The sequence below is a fragment of the Galleria mellonella genome, unplaced genomic scaffold, assembly GCF_026898425.1.
Source record: "Galleria mellonella isolate WM207_F2 unplaced genomic scaffold, CSIRO_AGI_GalMel_v1 utg5358, whole genome shotgun sequence".
Lineage (NCBI taxonomy): Eukaryota > Metazoa > Arthropoda > Insecta > Lepidoptera > Pyralidae > Galleria > Galleria mellonella.
This window is the reverse complement of record NW_026442110.1, coordinates 261,906-281,686: the sequence shown is the minus strand read 5'-3', so window position 1 is coordinate 281,686 and position 19,781 is coordinate 261,906. Positions and strand designations below refer to the sequence as shown.

General features: G+C 30.0%; 1 protein-coding gene across 1 annotated transcript in view; it reads left to right on the top strand.

Annotated features, from left to right (window-relative positions):
• Positions 1-207: 207 nt before the first annotated feature.
• LOC113519004 (cubilin) overlaps positions 208-19,781 on the top strand; it is a 256,728-nt gene continuing 237,154 nt past the window's right edge. The window contains exon 1 of the mRNA XM_052898681.1: positions 208-264. Coding sequence (XP_052754641.1) covers positions 238-264 — 27 coding nt within the window. The 5' untranslated portion in view covers positions 208-237. The remainder of the gene's footprint in view (positions 265-19,781) is intronic.

The following is a 19,781-nucleotide window of genomic DNA, read 5'->3' as shown; positions in this document are numbered from 1 at the left end:
ATTTCAAGATGGCATGGAATGACTCTACCGTTGACACCGTAATAAATAGGTGTTACCATCATTGGAAAGTAAAAATTTGTGTCATAAGTTTTTTTTGTGTCAACCAGATTTCAATTCGCGACCTTAGCAATAAATGGTAGTATATCTATAGACCACTATTTTCTTAAAATTTTCGTATTTAATTTAAAACATTTTTTTTCAGATATTCCAGTTCAATTAAGGCGATGTCGTATCGCGATGGGACGGCGTGGTAGTGCAATGGAGGTAAAGTCATCATTTAATTATACTCATATTACGTGGAATGTATTCGTATTCGCCTTCTACGTGTACGAATGTGACAGAATATTTACTCACAATCTTGACTCCTGATTGAGTATTATCATTCTCAGAAACCAATATACGTAAATTCTGAATTCTCAGAGAGCGAAATGTGTAAATTGTGTGTACAAATATTCTTATCCCGGCTAACATTTATAATGTGAAAGTGAGTTTGTATGTTACCTCTTGATGACTTAACGGAACCATATTTGGTATGTAAAAGGGCATAGGTTACTTTATTTCGGTCAATCAATCAATCTAATTACGCGGATAAAGTCGCGAACAAAAGCGAATAAATAATAATGTTAAGATTTTCAATTGATTTCAAAAAGAAGGAGGTCATATTTATATTAATATTTTTTTGTTACGTGATATATTTACCCTTTAGGCTATTACAATTATTAATAGTTTTAATGATTTTTTTTTAATCGGAATACTCTACTTGCTTGTTGTTTTCAAATCATTTAGGATCGAAAATGGTTTTTGAGGAATAAAATTTTAATTTACCAACAAAACTGGTTTTTATTCAAAAGCTTTTTAGAAGGCTTACAGATGAATAAGTATGTAATGACTAGACTCTATTTTTATTAAATAGGTATTAATTTTGATTTTTTATTGATTTTAGAGTCGTTGATTAGACCAAAAAAGAAAATTAATTCAGAAATGAAGATTCATTTCCATTTTTTCACTGTTATTTTTAAAATTAATATGATTGACTTGCGTATTGATCTCATATTGATTTTTTGACGATTAACGTTGCTGTTTATCTTTGTATATAAAACAAAAAGTTGTCTATTGCAAAATTTACCATATATACGATTCTTCATTCTAAAATGTGCACGTAAATGATGTTTGATCGTGGGCACACGTGGTTTTGACGGTTTGGTAAATGAAACTGAAAATTACTGAATTTGTTTTCTAATTTACTTATTACACTGACAAGTACAATATCAAATTAAAAATATATTTATAATTTACTAAATAACTGAAATATAATCGCAAAGACACTCTTGATCAAGCGCCGGACGGAAGAGAAATAATCATAGACAATTACATTTGTTATTAGGTCAGAGACTATAAGAAACAGATCCTAGAGATACAGATTAGAAATAAATTTTTAATATTAACATATTAAAGCATATTTCGTACTTAAATATAAGCCACCAAGTGTCAGCTGTGAGATATTCCGTTTTCTCTGTATATTCATAGAAGTTACTTCTTTTACTGTGCAGAATATACATGTAAATTGTATAATAAAATTCGTCCGTTACAGAATGGTGTATTTAGATTATAGGTTTCTAAAGTGTACTTTACTGAGATTCATTATACTTGAGAAAATAATTAATTGTGAGTAAGTACCTCTAATCTAATACTATAGAGTTTTTTTTTTTAATAGAAACAGTCAAAACGTCAGCTGTGACCGGTATCTACCGCGCAACTATGTACTGATTATAATTCACTTTTATATAAAAAAAAACTTACACTTTTAAAAGTTCCATTACTTCCGTACAATGAAATGAACAAAACCAAAAGTACAACAAAAAAGTAATATACCTAGTTGATATTTGTATACAGATACGAACAAGCATCGATCCATGTTTCCATGAAGCAAATACTGCAAACTTGATAAGAGTCAGGAAATCTATCAATATCACGGATTTGTGCGTCATATTTGTTCAGCACAAGTTTCCCCTATTTGCCTCTACCTATACTTCTAAGTCTTCAATCTAACAACGATTATAGTTAGCAAAATAAAAAGTTTATTTTATTTTATATATTTAGTCCATTTTTATTTACACAGAGAGTTACTCTGCTTCAACATAATTTAATGAACATGTAAACAAATGGATAATTGACCTGACCAAAAGACAGTTTGCTGATGTTCAGCTGTACTATTCAAAAATAGATCAATAGATTGAATATATATATTTGTTACCAATTTAATTTAGAGAGTGTTTCTTGTGAAACGGTAATCAAGTTTGATTGAAATTATTACAATTTTAACAAAATTTCGTCACTTTTTCAATAAGTCTCTCAAACAATAATCGAGACTGACTAAATAAAAATAAGTTCTTGTTTTAGTCATAAGAATAAAAAATTTGTTAAGGAAATTCATAGTACAATTTTTATGTAACTTAGAATGAAAAACAAGCTGACGGCCCACCAGATAGAAAGTGGTAACCGTGGCCTATAGATATGAACAGTACCATGGACATAACAGAGTATACTGTTTCGCCCATGATATACTCCATGCGTTGCCATTCCTGAGGACTCAGGTGTTATTCCTCTGTACCCTGTAAATTCACTGCCATATCCCACACTTCATATCAAAACACAGCTATGCAAACACAATTGCTTTAAGGTAGAAACACGAATGGGATAGAGGTACCCAAGCAAACGACTTTTGTACAAAGTCTCCCTCTGATGACTTATAAAGACAAGTGTTACATTCATATAATAAACAAGCTGATCCGGCAAAGTTATTTTGCCCCCTACAACCACTTACCAGGTCCATTATATATACAAAAGTGAAATAATTATAAAATACAAGAAGAGAAAAAATATAACATATAACTTATATTTATAATTTAATTTATTTGTAGGTATTTGCAAATATAAATAAATGAATAAATAGTGCATAATAAAAGGAAAGAAGTCTATAATAAATCAAACTGTAGAGAGAGTAAAATGGTTAGCTGAGTTTGCGAAATATAAAATATTTTATTACCTTAAAACTATATGAAAGTATTTCTTGAATACAAAATTTAATACATTAAGTATAGTCCACGACGATGCTTAAAATAGTAACTAGCAGAATTATATATATAAATAATATACAAAATTATATATATTATATATAATACAAATATGTAAAAAATATAATCTATCTATTATATAGACACCTTGCATCTACGTACTATAAATATCAAAAACAAGACCTTAAAAAATTATTTAAAGATAATAAATTTCTTTGAGATCACTGCCAACTGGTAGGGTACCTAGGAGACAAGCTAAATTTCCATACTGAAATAGCTTTTAACTAGTAACTTAATATGCTTTAATTAAGTAATGGATGGTTAATCATTTCTACATACTTTTCAAAAATAGGAAACATTAGAATAAAGAGACAGAAAAAAATTACCACGAATGGGTTTCCCGTAATTAATTTAGCTACACCAATTTTATCACAAACAAAATTAAGTTTCCGTCGAGTGAATTCGCGCTAAATTCGTTTTTCGAATGCGGTCGCAACTTTTTAGATTGCACTGTTTATACTGCTCTTCCATCGTTTTTCCATCATATTGTTTCATGTGGTCCATTTAAAAAGGCTGCGCAAATTTGCTAACAACACAATAAATAAATTTATTATCCCAATGATTTCCATCTAATAAGTAAAACCCATAATTGGAGCGATTGGTTAAAATTTATGTTTTTTTTTCCAAACTACACGAACATTCAGGTTGTGGAATGAGCTCCCTGCCGAGGTTTTCCCAAGAGACTACAGCATGGGGTTCTTCAAAAGGGGGGTAAAGAGGTTTCTTCAGGGTCGGCAACGCACGCGTAATACCTCTGGTATTGCAGGTGTTCATAGGCTACGGTAACCACTTACCATCAGGTGGGCTATATGCTTGTTTGCCACCTCAGTGGTATAAAAAAAAAACTAACGAAAATAAAATACTAAGCAGTAACGACAAAATATTCTTAATTTTATTAGATTGGATTTTTATTGTATATTAGATTTTAAAGGTTAAGCAAGCTGAAGTGGCAATGAACTGGTCATAATGGAACGGGACAACCTATGGGGAAGAAAGATTCTTGAGTGGCGACCCCGTACGGTCGAACGCAATATAGGATGACACCCCACTAGATGGAGTGAAGAGGATGCAGGTGGCTCAGGACTATTCTTTATGGCAGTCTATGGGGGAGGGCCATGTACAGCAGTGAACGGATAATGGCTGAAATGATGGTGATGATGATATTGGATAAAATAATATATTACTAATACTAGTTATTATGAGTACGTATTTAACATTTGATATTTCCGTGTTGCCTTAGTGCTTTCCCGAATGAATTTTCATAACAGCACTCTTATTTGCACATTTTCTTGTTAATTAAAATTAATCTACTACTATAAAAACAGTATATTATAAATATTAAAACTTTAAATTAAGCTACAACGGAAATATAAAAAAAGAAATACATATTAGTAATATATAATTATTTTGCACATGCACATTCAGTAGGTATTGCCGAACAAAGTTCGTCGTCGCGTCTCGTTGGTAAGAGCTGAAAACAAAACTCGGAGAATATTCTTTAACAAGCACTCTGCGACATCATTATTTTTAATTTTTATTTTTTTAAACTTTTGAAAATAGAACTGCGGCACTTAGTTTTTTTTTTGGTGAAAAATAAAGTAGTTTGTAGCAACCCACGGTATCAATGCACTTACTTAAACTATATATACCTAAATATGTATATTTCAAGTGCGTGCTATATATACGGCTATAGCATGTTTTATTAATTATACCCTATATAAATATTAATAAAACAGTTTTTAAATTATGTATTGAAATCATTTATATGCAAATAATAGTCAAATGTACTTATCATTTACCGATCGAGCAGTTAATTGACTTACGATACATTAAACTTATAAATGTAAACGTGGCGGTAAAATATTTAAAGTAGGTATGAATTATTAAAATTGTAATCTATTACAAGACTCATGGTCAAATTTCTTATTTGTATTTTTACGTGTTTTAATACAATACGGCAGAGTCAAATGTTATAGATATTTTTTTATAAATATTCAAGAAGTATGATCATATTTAGTTACAATTAAATGTATGAAATTTAAATCAAATTATTTTAGTTACGTTATTATTATTATAATATTATAGATATTATTTGGACAAATTTGAATCAATTATTTATTTGACAACATTCACTGAAACAGAAATTAAATTTATCTAATGAACAACTTGAACATGTCTCAAATCGAGGCGGCGAGAAAATTTGAAATCTGAGTGAATTTAGAATTAAATTAATAATATTATGTAAATAAATTTATGACTGAATGAGCGAAATCACTTCCCTGTATTTATAATTACAATTGGAATCAGTATCTTCTACTTTTCCGAGCTTTGTAACTTTGGTTGACAGACGTACCGTAAAAGTTAATAGATTAAATAAGTTCGGCTGAGATATTGTCGCTTAAGAAATTCTGGCAATTCGGAATTCGGGCTATTGGAAGCATAGATGTAATATTTTATGTATGTATTTTATGTGTGTATAATAGTTGAAGAATTAATTAATCTTTTAAGTATTTTTTATAGTATAATTTATATTACTAAATAAAAAATATTATAAAGATCTATAAGGTCGTGAATATTTTACCAAAATTGAATACTTCGTTTTTTTTTTATAATGAAGTCAATATACATTTATCAGTGTTATGTAATTTACTGAAATCAGATTTATTAAAAAAATATTTAAAAGTACTTAGATCTAATCGTACTAAGGTCAAATTGTAGTTTTAAATAGTATTATATATGATGTTATTCAAAGATTTTCGTAGCAAAAGATCGAGTAAAATAATGTCACGGAAAATACTTTATTCTTATTACATAATTAACTTCTTTCATGTATTTAGAATTTAAATTATGGACCTTTTTTATTTTACAACATTGAACGCCAATTGCGAAATGATGTTATTGTACTAAAAAGAATAAAAACTAGTGATAATCGTTTAGTAATGCGAGAGGTTTAGAAATCTAATTATTAATACCTATTATTATAATTTATAACTATGGCCTATTCAGAGGTCTAATTAGAAAATGTTATCTTCTTTAATCATTGTACAACTATAACTATTTAACCCATGTGCAATTTGTAACAGTGCGTACAACGTTTCAATGAGGTCTAAAACCATCTTCTTTGAAATTCATATATTACAGTCATCGGAGAATTTAAAAAGTACTTATGTATCTACAAATATACATTATTCTTGTTTATTTGAATAAGCTTTAATCTGCACGCCCAAATAGGGTAACTTTTCAGCCTCTCAGATTTACATATTCGTTGTTATTGTTGTTACCTTACGGAAGTACAGACTTCAAATTGTATAATGTCTGTCGCTTAAGCTGCCGTGCCGTAACTTGCGACCTTTCACTCCAGCGTCGTTGCTTACTAGGTGTTATTAGACGGTAGTCTCGTAGAAGTCTTTGTATCCGTACCCTTTGAGTTCACCTATGTTCTTATGTAATTTAAATTCCAAAGTTTACCTGCATCTAATTACAGGCAGTAGGTATGTTTGAGGCAGGTGTAAAGGGAATATTTGGCGTGTAGTTACATTGACGTATTCAATTTGTTTATGCAATTCAGGTTCTTGTGATTCACGGATACTTACTAACTTTATTCGTGTGTAGTTACAAGTATATATAATGTGCGTATCGGACATACATAGTTAATTGATCAAAGTGTGTCTATACGCGTTTGCTCACGTGTATAGCACTCATGAATTTAAGGACTGTATAGATTTATTATTAGTGACGTCATAGTATAATGTATCATCATTTCAACTATTATTATCGTCCATTTACATAAAGAATGGTTCTTAGTTAACTGCAACCATTAACTAAAGAGTCATTCTATACTATATTTTCTAGTACAGAGACATCACTCAAACTTTGTATTTAATGTAATTTAAAATAATTTAATGTAATTAAGTAAATTAGTTTTAATGTTTGGTTATTTTGTTTAAAATGCTTAGTCGATTTTAGTGATATTTTTAAATGACATTTTATTTAAATAATAATACAATACTCTTTCGATAAGCCTATTTCAGTAATTCGTTGAATTAACATAAAGATATTGATAACCTTGTTTAAATAGTTATTACCGTTTATTTAATCTATTAGATCGATTTTCATGATGCTTTATTTAAATGTCATTTTGCTATCTGTTAAGCTGGTTTTAATGATTTATTTTGATCTTAATTAAGCCCTTTTCAACGACTCTTTTATCTAGTTATTATAGTAATGTAATAATAATTAGGTATATTCGATTATTCTTTACTTGAATATTATTTTACTTCGTTATCCAAATAAACCGAATTTTAACCCGAATTTAGCGAACTATTTACACATTTTTTAATTTGGCTAAATGATCGAGTGTTCACTATAATGATCTAATTATATTTATGGGTTTAAAAGATAAATGACCTTTTCTTTATTTTCCAAAAAAAAGTGCTATTCCAGGACTGTTTGTGATATTATGTTTTAAAGATTATTGCATAATTAATATTTTAGTTGAAAGTTGTTTTATATAATTATAAAAATTGCGTCTCACAACTTAATTATGATAAAACTAGTTATTTTGATCAAAAAACTAAATTACTGAACCGATTTTTATAGAATTTCTATGGGACTATTTTGTAAGTATATCATTTCAGATAAAAAATAATCTTTCAAATCGGTTTACAAGTACACACAGTAAAAACATACGACCGATTTGAGAACTTCATTCTTTTTGGAGTCGGTTGAAAATTGAGAAAAGTAATGTATAAAGCCACACATCGAAATGCCTTTAAGGAATGAAAATAAAGGTGGTGGTATTTTACATGTTGGTATAATTCAACTTGGATTTTAATCTAACATATTGCCAAATATTAGGGATTCGTACCCACATCATCGACGCCCGTGTAAGGTCGTTTCCGGCAAAATCGGTGCGAGGATAGTAATGCAAATTGCGTTTCTGTGTTTCTACGAATGAGTAGCTCTATTACTAAATGAAGCCTTACTGCTTAGTCGCCGAATATATTTCTAAGGTTTCTATTTATAATATTATTTGAAATTTTGTAAATATACAGAGATATATACAGGTTTGGATATATAGAGATATATACAGGTTGACTTAAATAAAATTTTGTGCACGGATAGACCATACTTAAGATTAATGAATATGACAATTTTTATCAAAATTCCGATGAAAAATAATATAGTTAGTCATTAATATTTTGAACTATACTTCCCGTGGGTGTCATAAGGGGCGATTAAGGGAACTCAGTACTCGAGGGATGGGCAGCATCGTCTTTTTTAAAACCTCATCAAAATCTGACTGCGATTGTAAACCCGCCTACGTGTTTATCTAATGACTGATATAATAATAGTAATTTTAAACTAAAACAAAGTATTTTACTATTTAAATTAATTTATTATTTGTTATCATATAATTATTTTGTAAATAAAATAAAAACATTGTTTATAAATCCGCTGGACTACAGCTGACTGCGGTCACAAATGCACATTTATAGGCCAAGTGTAATCGTTGTACACGAAACGTCGTTACTAAATAGCTCCTGAAACTCCCCGTATTTCTATCCGGGCCACCACTTATCTCGGGCTATCGCGACGAGACGGGGCAAAGTTAAATGAGGAAGAAAATCTATGGGTTGTTTAGTTGATTCCGAGTCTAGCGCTAATTCAGAAACTACTTAATCTCGTCTGAATCCAAGAAGTTTAAGCGGAACGAGATTAAGATCGGTACCGTTTCCTACGATACGAATGGTGAGCCAATTAATTTATTGAAAACGCCTAGCAATGGCGGATGATTTCGGAATTCCGCCGTCGTTATCTAGAGGACAACTGTTTATTGTGCATCTTGCCGCCCGTTAAATTTATATTTGATATAGATAACACTTTGCCGCGCATAATTAATTAATGTTTCTTTGTTTGTTCGGTTAAATTATAAAGGAATAAAATGAATAATTTTATGTAATAATGAAAATCAGATAAAATGATTTATTTTAACGTCGGCCAGATGGCTTAGTATGATGTTCTATTCAGGGTTTTCTTCTATTGTACTGTTCTTTTCATTAATCAATTTTATTATTTAAAATATAATTTTCGTAAAAATCGTATATCTAAAAATAATAACATAAATATGAAAGTGATATTTGTTTATTATTTCTTTTTAGTATAATAACAATTAGTAAATTTTTGTAAATACTAAATTTGCGACGGAGAAAATTACTAATTTATTTGAGACGGAGAAAATTATTTACTACTTTTTATCTCGAGTACGCCAAAAAAACTGTGAATAAACACTAACAATTTATAAAACGTATCTATATATTAAAATGTTAGTACTATACGTTCTTAAGTTATATTTTTTATTTCTTTTGTTATAAAGTTCACATTGTAACGTTGGTTCCAGAAATTGTGGATACCGTAATGGATTTTAGCAACAAAACCATTGTTTTATAGCTCGATAAGGGACCGTTCTCTACAAACGACATATGTGTCTTCATAATGTTTATTATTTCATGCCTTGTAATAGCTTTTATAATGCGTTGAAAGTTTTTATTATAACAATGCTATAAGAACACACAGAAAAATATTTTGTCGCGCTAAACTAGGAGAAATCTAGTATATGTTTTTATCTTATGTCCTAATAAAAACATGAAAACAATGTTGGTTGTTATCTTTTAACATATTAATAATAGTAATAATATTGGTCATGGAGAATGACGTCGGTAACTTTTGAATTCACTTTTAAATTGCTAGAAATATTTATGATTTTTATAATTATATTATATATGGGAAAAATAATTTAGAAAATTTTAAAAAGATCATCAAAATCAATATAAAATAGACAAATATTTCGCGAAACATAGTCGAATAAAAATAAAGCTGAGATCCCATCCTTTTTTAAGTTAACCAAAAAACATTTTAAAATTGTTTCCTATATAAGAAAGATTTCTTCTATAACAATATCAAATTTTTATTTTCAATTTTCCAAGAATATTAGGCTCGAGGCATTCCGACAACGTCTGGGTAAAGTTTAAACCCGACATCATAGTCCACATTAGCTGCGAGGCGACATTATCGCGTTGTAAACCGGAGATTTAACGACACCTCAGCAGGTAAAGCTGAGTGTTACTGGTAAAACGCCTTGGGAATTGGAATGAGTAAATTCTTGTTACCATAAGATAGATCTATACTAATATTATAAAGAGGAACTCGGAAAATACTTAACGGATTTTAAAAATTCTTTTACATATAGAAAGCTATACTAACAGAGAGTAACATGGGCTATATTTTATTAAAATACTTCCCAATGCAGATCCTCAGGCCAATTGATTAGTATTATAAATACGAACATTTGTTATGAAGAATGTATGGATGTTTGTTACTCTTTCACACAAAAACTATTAAATGTATTTGAATATATACAATATAATATATAAAGATGTAGGTATTTGTAAGATGTAGATTTTCCGTACGGAACTACATACATTGATTTTTGTTACATCTATTTTATTATTTAATACAATATGATTAGACAAACTTGCTTCGGATTAGTACATAAACGAGATTAACATAAATGATAATAAAATTTATAGAGAGGGATTGTCATTTAAAATTTTAATCTTATATACTGTAGGTACATTAATTTTATATATCCTACATAAAATAAGAATTATACAAAATAAGGATATCAACAAAAGGTAAGCTTATCCCTAAGAGAATTCTCTACCAGTAAACACTCCAGTGCAATTCTATTAGGTATATTGAATTTATTTTATTTATAGACGCAAATAAGAAAAAAAAATCTAAGTCGTACGGACATGGTTTACGGGATTAGATGTCTTGCTACTGTTCACAAGAATCACAAATGTTCTTTTAAGAGACTTTCTAGAGCAATAGTCTAATAATCTTTTTGTCTGTTTTTTGTCTGTAAGTCACTTGATCATGCTACTACTAACGTTTTTAACCGTATGTGAAGTTTTTGTGTTTGAGGTAAAATTCTCCTCTAAATGATCGATTCTGTGTTCTAAAATATTTATCTATTTAATATTTACCAGAGGAAGATTTTGTACAAAAGCCGGTTGCTTGGGTATCTCTGTCCCATTTGTGTTTCTACCGTGAAATAGTTGTGTTTGCATGGCTGTGTTTTGGTTTGAAGGGTAGGATATGGCACTGAATTTACATACAGGATACAAAGGAATAATATCTTAACACTCAAAAATGGGAACGCATGGAGGGTGTCATAGGCGAAACAGTATATTAACTCTGTTATGTCCATGATACTGCTCATGCCTATAGGCTACAGTTACCACTTTCTATCAGGTAGGCTGTCAGCTTATTTGCCATTCTAAGTTTTATAAAAAATCTATATCGTTGTTAATCGATATGTTTACTAATTTTCAATTATAAATAAAGACATTACTAGTCACGTAGATAGAGAATGCTGTGTACTATTCTTAATCTATGACTAGTCAATATTAATATTGTTACGATTGAAGTCATTGGTTGTATTTGCACAGCAGTTTTTTTTTTTTTTTTTGTATTATCTATATATAAGTTACATTTGCGTATTCATTTGTTTTAATAATTTTGTCTTTGAATTCGTTTAAAATTTTACAAGTAGGTAAATTAAAAAATAACATTTTGGAATTCAAATAGATATAAAACACTATAATTTAAAAAATCGTAAATTTACTTTAAATATCTATATACAAGAAAATACTCGTATATTACTAACTTACGCTGTGATCTAGGTGACATACTTTCGAAATGAGATGTCAAACTCACTCGTTGGAAAATGTGTGGAGCGTGGATGGCAATCTGATATTTATAAAGATTTAATTTCAAATCATTAGTTAATAATTAAATGTAGTGTATATTTAGTTGACAGCCTTACTACATAGACTAAATAAAGTATTTATTCAGACAAACGACTTTTGTACAAAGTCTCCCCTCTCAGCACAGTCTCTAGTAAAATAAATAGACTAATTTCCTTATTTTTTATTTTTTGTTATATGAAAAAATAATTTAAATTGATGCAACAAACTCACTAAATGGATTCCAAAGAAATAACCGAAGAAACTCAATCAAAGGAATGGTTCCAATCATTTAAAAGGTTTTACTGTGACCGAACACATTGATTCGCGTTTATAAAGAGGGCCATTATGTTATATTGTGGTTACTTTTGTATTGTGCTTAATATATAATTGTTAGATCAATGCTCTTGAAATCATTTAGATTCGTAATTATTGCCTAACGCTGATATCCGATGGTTGAGTTGCTAGCTGAGTAAGAATACAATAAAGATATGCCATTTTTTTGCCGTCTGGTCCCGTTATAGAATAGGCCACCCCTTCCTTTCCCGTGGGTGTCGTAAGAGGTGACTAAGGGAAGGCGAGGGTTAGGCAGCAGCGTCCCTCTTAAAACATCTCCAAAGCCTAACTGTGGTTGCCAATCTTTTGCCAATCAAATTGCCAAGTATGGCAAATACTGGCAACTCCTTCCCCTCCTCCAAAGAGGAGGCTTATATTCAGCATATATAGGATATGGATAGTTAAAGGCTGATATGATGATGATATGATGACATTATTTATTTTACATCCTCAGAATATTATAAAAGGTGTGAATTCAAAAAACGTGTGTACAAACATTTTAAAGGTCGGCAACGCAAAAGCATCTTCTCTCGTTGTGCAGGTATTCATGAGCGACAGTGGCCGTTTCCCATCAAGTGGTCCTTCTGCTGGTTTGCCTCTGTAACAATAAAAAATGCAACTAAATGAATATAAAAATAATATAGTAGAATAAATAAATATTGAGTATAATATAGCGACTAAATGAATTAGACTGTAGAAAAGATAATTCTTTGCACTTTTTCAACCTAGACCTTTTTTCTTCGGAAATAAACTCGATTAGTTTCTTCTTTTTAAGTGAGTACATTCAGTAGAGAGGTTCCATAAAAATTGTAAGTTTTGATAATACTTTTAAAGAATTTTTTAAGACTTTCAGCAAGACTTGTAATGATTCATTCATCGATTTTGGTAACACAGCAGTTTTTGAATTGTTTGCATAGATACTCCATACGATAATAAAATTTCGTTGAAATCTGTTCAGTTATTTTCATGTAATACCATAACAAATAAAAAGGTATCCAATTTTAAATATTTAATTTTGGCAAACATTTGTCCATGGTTTTGTAAAGCTTACAATTTTATTATAGATATATTGAAATAAAAATATTTTTGAGTCATTATTTTTAAAACTTTCAGGTACGGTTAATAATATTAAAGGTAAAAAAGATAATAAAAGCTAAAAAACACACGGAAACTTCCAGATAAGAAAATTATGAAAACCCTAAAGTTGTAGTGGAAGATGTTAACTGTTCTCCAGAGCATTTTGTACCCTTTAAATCTTATATTACGACGTGGTTCTCGGTCTTCATGCATAAGTATATAACAATATAATAGATAGTCTATTAGTCTATCTGTGTAGCAACACCTCTTGCATTATAAAGGAAAAGTTCTATCACGTATCGAAATTCCAAATTTTCGGTCTCAAATTTATTGCAGCTTATAAAATAGGTTCACAAAATCATAGTATAAAGAGATAATTCCTTCGTCATTAGCTTATCATCATCAACATCATCATATCAGCCTTTAAGCAGAGAACACTCTGCTGAACATAAGCCTTTCCTTTGAGGGATTTTGCCAGTAGTTGCCACGCTTGGCAGACGGGTTGGCATCCACAATTAGGCTTTAGAGATGTTTTAAGAGGAACGCTGCTGCACATCTCTTGCCCTCTTTTAGACGATTCTTATAACAGCCACAGGAAAAGAAGGGGTAGCCTATTCTATGCTGGGACCACACATAACCTATAAAAATTTCGAATGGGTAAAATTTTACAATCTTAACAATTTTTATTTTGCAATTTAAATAACAAATGCTTATTTTGTTAGTTTTCTAAATATCATGATAGGTTCTTAATTATTTAATATTAATATAGTTTGACTCGGTTGCATTTCTAGAGCAACTGAGTTAAACGGTAATTGGTAATTTCGCGATATTAATTGAAACACGCTTTCAGTTTGCATAATTACTTAGTTTTGTTTTTTTAATAATGGCATATAAATAACAAAATGGCGTCAAAAAGAGATTTTTGTATTGTATTGTAGAATATTTATTGTGCATAATTTACATTGGACAAATTAAAAAGATTAAATATACAATGGCGGACTTATCCCACAGAGGAATATATATAGTAAACTTTTGAGAAGCTGAACGAAAACTATAGTATGCTCGAGGGTAAAAACTGTGCAGGTAAAGATAAAACTTAATAGTACCTAGTTAAACATAATATTCCATGCATATTATAATAATAAGTAATTCAATCGTTTCTGTTTGTTATTAATCGATAGACTAAACATGTTGTGCTCATTTTAAATTTAAACTGAGTATATTTGTGACTGGCCGTTTGTATTAAAATAAAAATTATACGTAATACTATTAAATAATTATTTTGCGCATATGTGTTAGTCTATAACACGGTCTATTTGTGTAAGTATTGAATTTTATTGAACACCTTTTAGTAGTTTCATCATTATTATCATAATATTGATTAATTAATTGATGATTTTAATTGTCCATTGCTGAACATAAGCCTCTCTCTTGGGGATTTTGCCAGCAGTTGCCACGCTTGGCAAGTGGATTGACAAACGCAGTAAGGGTTTAGAGATCTTCTAAGAGGGACGTTGCTGCCCATCCCTCGCCCTCCCTTAAACTCTTCTTACGACACCCACGGAAATAGAAGGGGTGGCCTGTTCTATACCGGGACCACACGTCCAGTAGTAGTTTAGTAGTTTAAATGAGATTAAATAATAAATATGCAAATATCTTTACAACCCTTACAATTATAATATTGATAGATAGTGATGGAGTGTATAGTTTAATAGACACTAATAGAAACTAATCACTTTACACTAATCGCTTTGAACTGTAGAGTTTTATAGTAGAAAGTTTTTAACGGTGCAACCACAAATCCTCTTGTTTACAGGACTGTTGCATTTCTACATTTATTGCGTTCGTTACGTCGTACGAGAACTTGTTAAATGTTATGTCCCGCCCGCAAATTACTAATTTGTTACACGATTACATTGTCAAATGAAATAAATTACGTCATTGTCCACAACATTGTTCGAAAGTATCACTTTCAAATGAGCGTAACTCTCGGCGTAACAGGCAGCATTCCCATTTTATTGGTTAATTCTACTTTTAGTATGGCAATTTTTAGAGTGCTGTTGTAAAACATTCAACAATGGAGTGAACTGCATTGTGTTGTGTACAACTCTGAAGCATCCTTATTTACTTTGTTTGGGAACAGAGCGGACCATAAAATTATCTGCATTCTGAATAAAACAAAAGATCGGGTTAATGAACTTTAGCTTTTCTAGCTCTTGTATCTGTTCTGAATTATATTCTTAACAGAGGGATTGTTAATGCTTTGTATATCAATTGTCCGTAAGATGACGGAGAAAGAATGTAATGTGGTATCGTTTCTTTTCATTGGTAGAATATTGTAAAAGCCAACTAAGGAAAGGAAACTCAATAAATTAGTACAAAAGAAGGAAAATTCGAAATAAAATCCTTTATGAAGCGTGGTGGTAGGTAACAGGTTATTGAGGTATTTCAGATAGAAAGGTATAACTTGTTTGAAAATAAATCTTACATACTTATATAATCATTTGTCCTAACTAATTATCAACGCACATCTAAAACTACTAAGGCTAGACAACTGAAATTTGAGACGGATAAGCGTAAGGATTTTTGGAAATTTCAACTTAAACTCGGGCCATAGTTAATATACAAATATACTCGTAACTTATGTATTTATTTGTTGCTCAGGTCTTTGCATTATTATAAACTATCAGAAATGCTATAAAGTATATGCTAAAATCTTGGAACAAGCTGAAATATTTAATGTAGGCGAGGACCTACTTGTACAAATCAAATACAAATTATATGTATATTGAAACAAATTATATATTAAACATGACATTTTTTATAATTATTTTATTAATTAAAAAATTCTTATGTTTTTTCCGATGAAGTCAAAACAATTGTCGGAAACGTCAAACATATCAAGTTCAAAACATTTCCCGGTATAGATGTATATAGATATTATTGAAAAATAAAACGTGTACATAAATTTAAAAAACAATTAATAATTTCTACGAAAATTGACTTTGCTCATGAATAATTAATAATAATGATATTATAAAAATAAATAATGTATTTATTTATTTTTATCTAACTGTAAATGGATGGATTTATTCCAATATTTGAATTGTCATTTATCAATGTGACTGATAATTAAAAAAATCTATACAAATATTTACCATGGGTAGTGTATTGTTGTAAATTATTCTCATGATATAGTCAAGTTATTTGAAACAAGTCATGTTCACTATAAGATCCAAATTGGTGGTGGCGTAGTGAGTCGGATTGTTGAGCTCCCTAATATTTGGTTAGGCACAATGATGGCTCGACCGTCTGACTCGTGAACGGGTGCACTTGTAGTCTTCTCTTGTTTACTTATTTATTTCATATTCAATACTATATACCTATAACTAGAATTGATTGCTATAGTAACAGTACCCATATAAATGTAATTTTCTTTTTATGCAACTTAGAATAGCGGACAAGCTAACGACCCACCTGATGAAAAGTTGTAACCGTCACCTATAGACATGTGCAGCACCATGGACATAACAGAGTATACTGTTATGTCCATGGTGCTGTGTTACCCATGATACTGAATATCTAAAATATAATTCGTAGCGTTGCCATTCACGTCACCAGTCATGTACCCTGCAAATTCCCTGCCCTATCCTACCCATCAAACCGACACAACAATACAAACACAACTGCTTTACAGTAGAAACACGAATGGGACAGAGGTGGCCAAGCAAACGACTTTTATACAAAGTCTCCCTCTGGTAATTATCTTGTACGTAAGTAAATTGAAAAGAGTAATTGTTAAGTTTCTTGTAGGCTTTTTTCACCAGATTAGAGAAAATTACATTCCAAACTTAGTAATGGAATCATAAAATAGGACGATTTAAAAAACTTGTAAACAAATTAATTTGAATAAAGATATTTGTATTATATATTTATTACCTTTTTAACCACTTCTTTAGGAAAATGTTTAACGTACTATAAAGCGACATATTATTTATTCTCATCACTATACCACACTGAACGTATAATTCGAGGTGAGGCGAGTGGATCTCATTAACTCACGCCTAATGATGTGCCCCTGTCTCAACTCGCGCTTTTGATTGCGTTAGCAAAGTCGAGGGGGACTTTGAGTAAACAACAGTGCGAACTAGGAAGTACGGAGTTTAACTATATTTTTTTAAAGTTAAGTTTATACTTTTTATAATTAGTTAACTTGAAATGAGAAATTAATAAAAAATCGAGATAAATTTAATAGAAGAAACTTTGTCTGTGTGAATTTTATTATGGCATTAGGTATAGAGTATAGAACTTTTTAAAAAAAGTTGAAATTATTAATATAAAATAACTCTTTAAATGAAATTGATTGCAAATTTAATAGATTTTTCATTTATGATTCTATTGGACATTTGTAGATTGTTTTATTCGGTTATATGGGTCAATTATTCGTTTGTTTATATTTTTATTAAATTCTGTTGAAAGAGAACACAGGTAAAAAATTTTGAGTAATATAGTTTATTCACTTGTAGCTAATACGAATTGAATTTAAAGTTTAGGAATTTGGTGATGAAGTACCTAATAATAAAATTCAAAAGCATAATTGATTGTCGACTGCAATACAACAAAATTAGTAACTATAGAAATAAATGGTACAAATATCTTTGTTGATATATGAACATAAAAACATAGTCGAATCTGCGGTCTTCCTTCACAATTATTATATATATTTTTCATTCCTTAGTTAATCTGTATTTATCGGTGTACCTGTAATGCTTTTTCAACTAGTTTGTAATATCTGTGAGAAAATCCTGACCTAGTTAATTATTCCTTACAGAAGGTTAAAATCAAGGTCACTCGCCTCATTAAAAACTAAAAACGTACTATATATACTAATTCATGATGGCAAGTACTGTTAAAACACCTGATAAAAATGTACAATGTAAATAAAAATTGATATTATATAATACAAAGCAGTATGAGCTCTGGTCGTAACTTCTCACAAACAAATAGAAACAAAAAAATATACCTATTTTGCTGGTTAAGTGAGGTGTTACGTACGTACATACATCATAGCAGTAATAGTCGACGAAAAGCCTCAGATTCCCATCTGGGGTCATATTCGAAGCATATTTTTTGCCTGGAAGCTCAAGGTGTCCTATACGATCCATTTGACCTAGCCACACGAGTGGTTCTTTTTTTTTTTTTGACATGATATATATTTGTATGACGTAGCAAATATTGACTCACAAGTCTGGTTGCAAAATAAAATGTAATTTGTGCTGAAAGGATCGTCTTATATCGCCAACTTTATGGAATATTCGATGATTAATATATTATTTATTTATATTTCATGGGATAAAAAATGAAATTATAATTCAGTTTGCGTTATTCAGTTATCTATAAGTATATAGGTGAAAATATTATTATAAAACCAGGCCCATTAGCTTATCGTGATGTAATTAATCAGAAAAAAACCGTATTTTTGTTTCATACGAAGTAAAAATGGTTATTGAATTTATTAAATAAGGGTTCCATATTGGGCTATTATATATAACTGAACAATAGGAATAAAAAAAAGATAAAAAAATGAACATAAATTTTAAATTATTTATGTCATCTTTATTCACATTTTAAATTCAGGGATGCGCAACTAATTTCGAACTCAATAGGAGCCCTTATTCATGAGCGCGATTCATGTCTAGGTCGCGAGTAGCACTTAAAATATTACTTAGTAGAAATTAAAACGTGAGTAAAGCCGACATAAATAATTACAATACAGTACGACTCACGATCTTATCTTATTTTATTTTTCGCATATGGGGTCAGCTAAGTCGATGCACGTCGACCCATACGGATCTTTTGTGCTTCCCCCTGCCTTATACCATCATTTCATAGATCCTATGTGTTACCCTAACGATATCCCGCGGTTTAAGATATCTGTAGTCCCCTGGCTCTGGATAAGCCGTTTCCAGTAGACTCATACGCATACTTGCCAACGAATCGCAGTTGCACATCAAGTGTTCCATGGATTCCGATTTCTCCCCGACTCACGATAGTTATTATTCAACAATAAATTTTAAAATTGAAACTTATGTTGACTGAAACGAATGTCAAAATATATAAATTAATAACTTTTTATAGATACGAGTAATTATAAACTCACAGCATGTGTAAAATTACTACAAACGTTCTACAAACACATGTTGTATATTTGATATAAACTTATAAAATATATAAACCGCATTTTCATTAAAGTATAAAATGATCTTTTGAATGAAGATTGCCATAAGCTAGCTCATAAACTTGCAATAGATGTATGAAATTTAATATACACTATAATATGTTAAACATGAAATATAATATAGTATCAATAGTATAATATAGTTTCATCAAAGATGCAGTATATCTTTTATGAAAGCACAATACA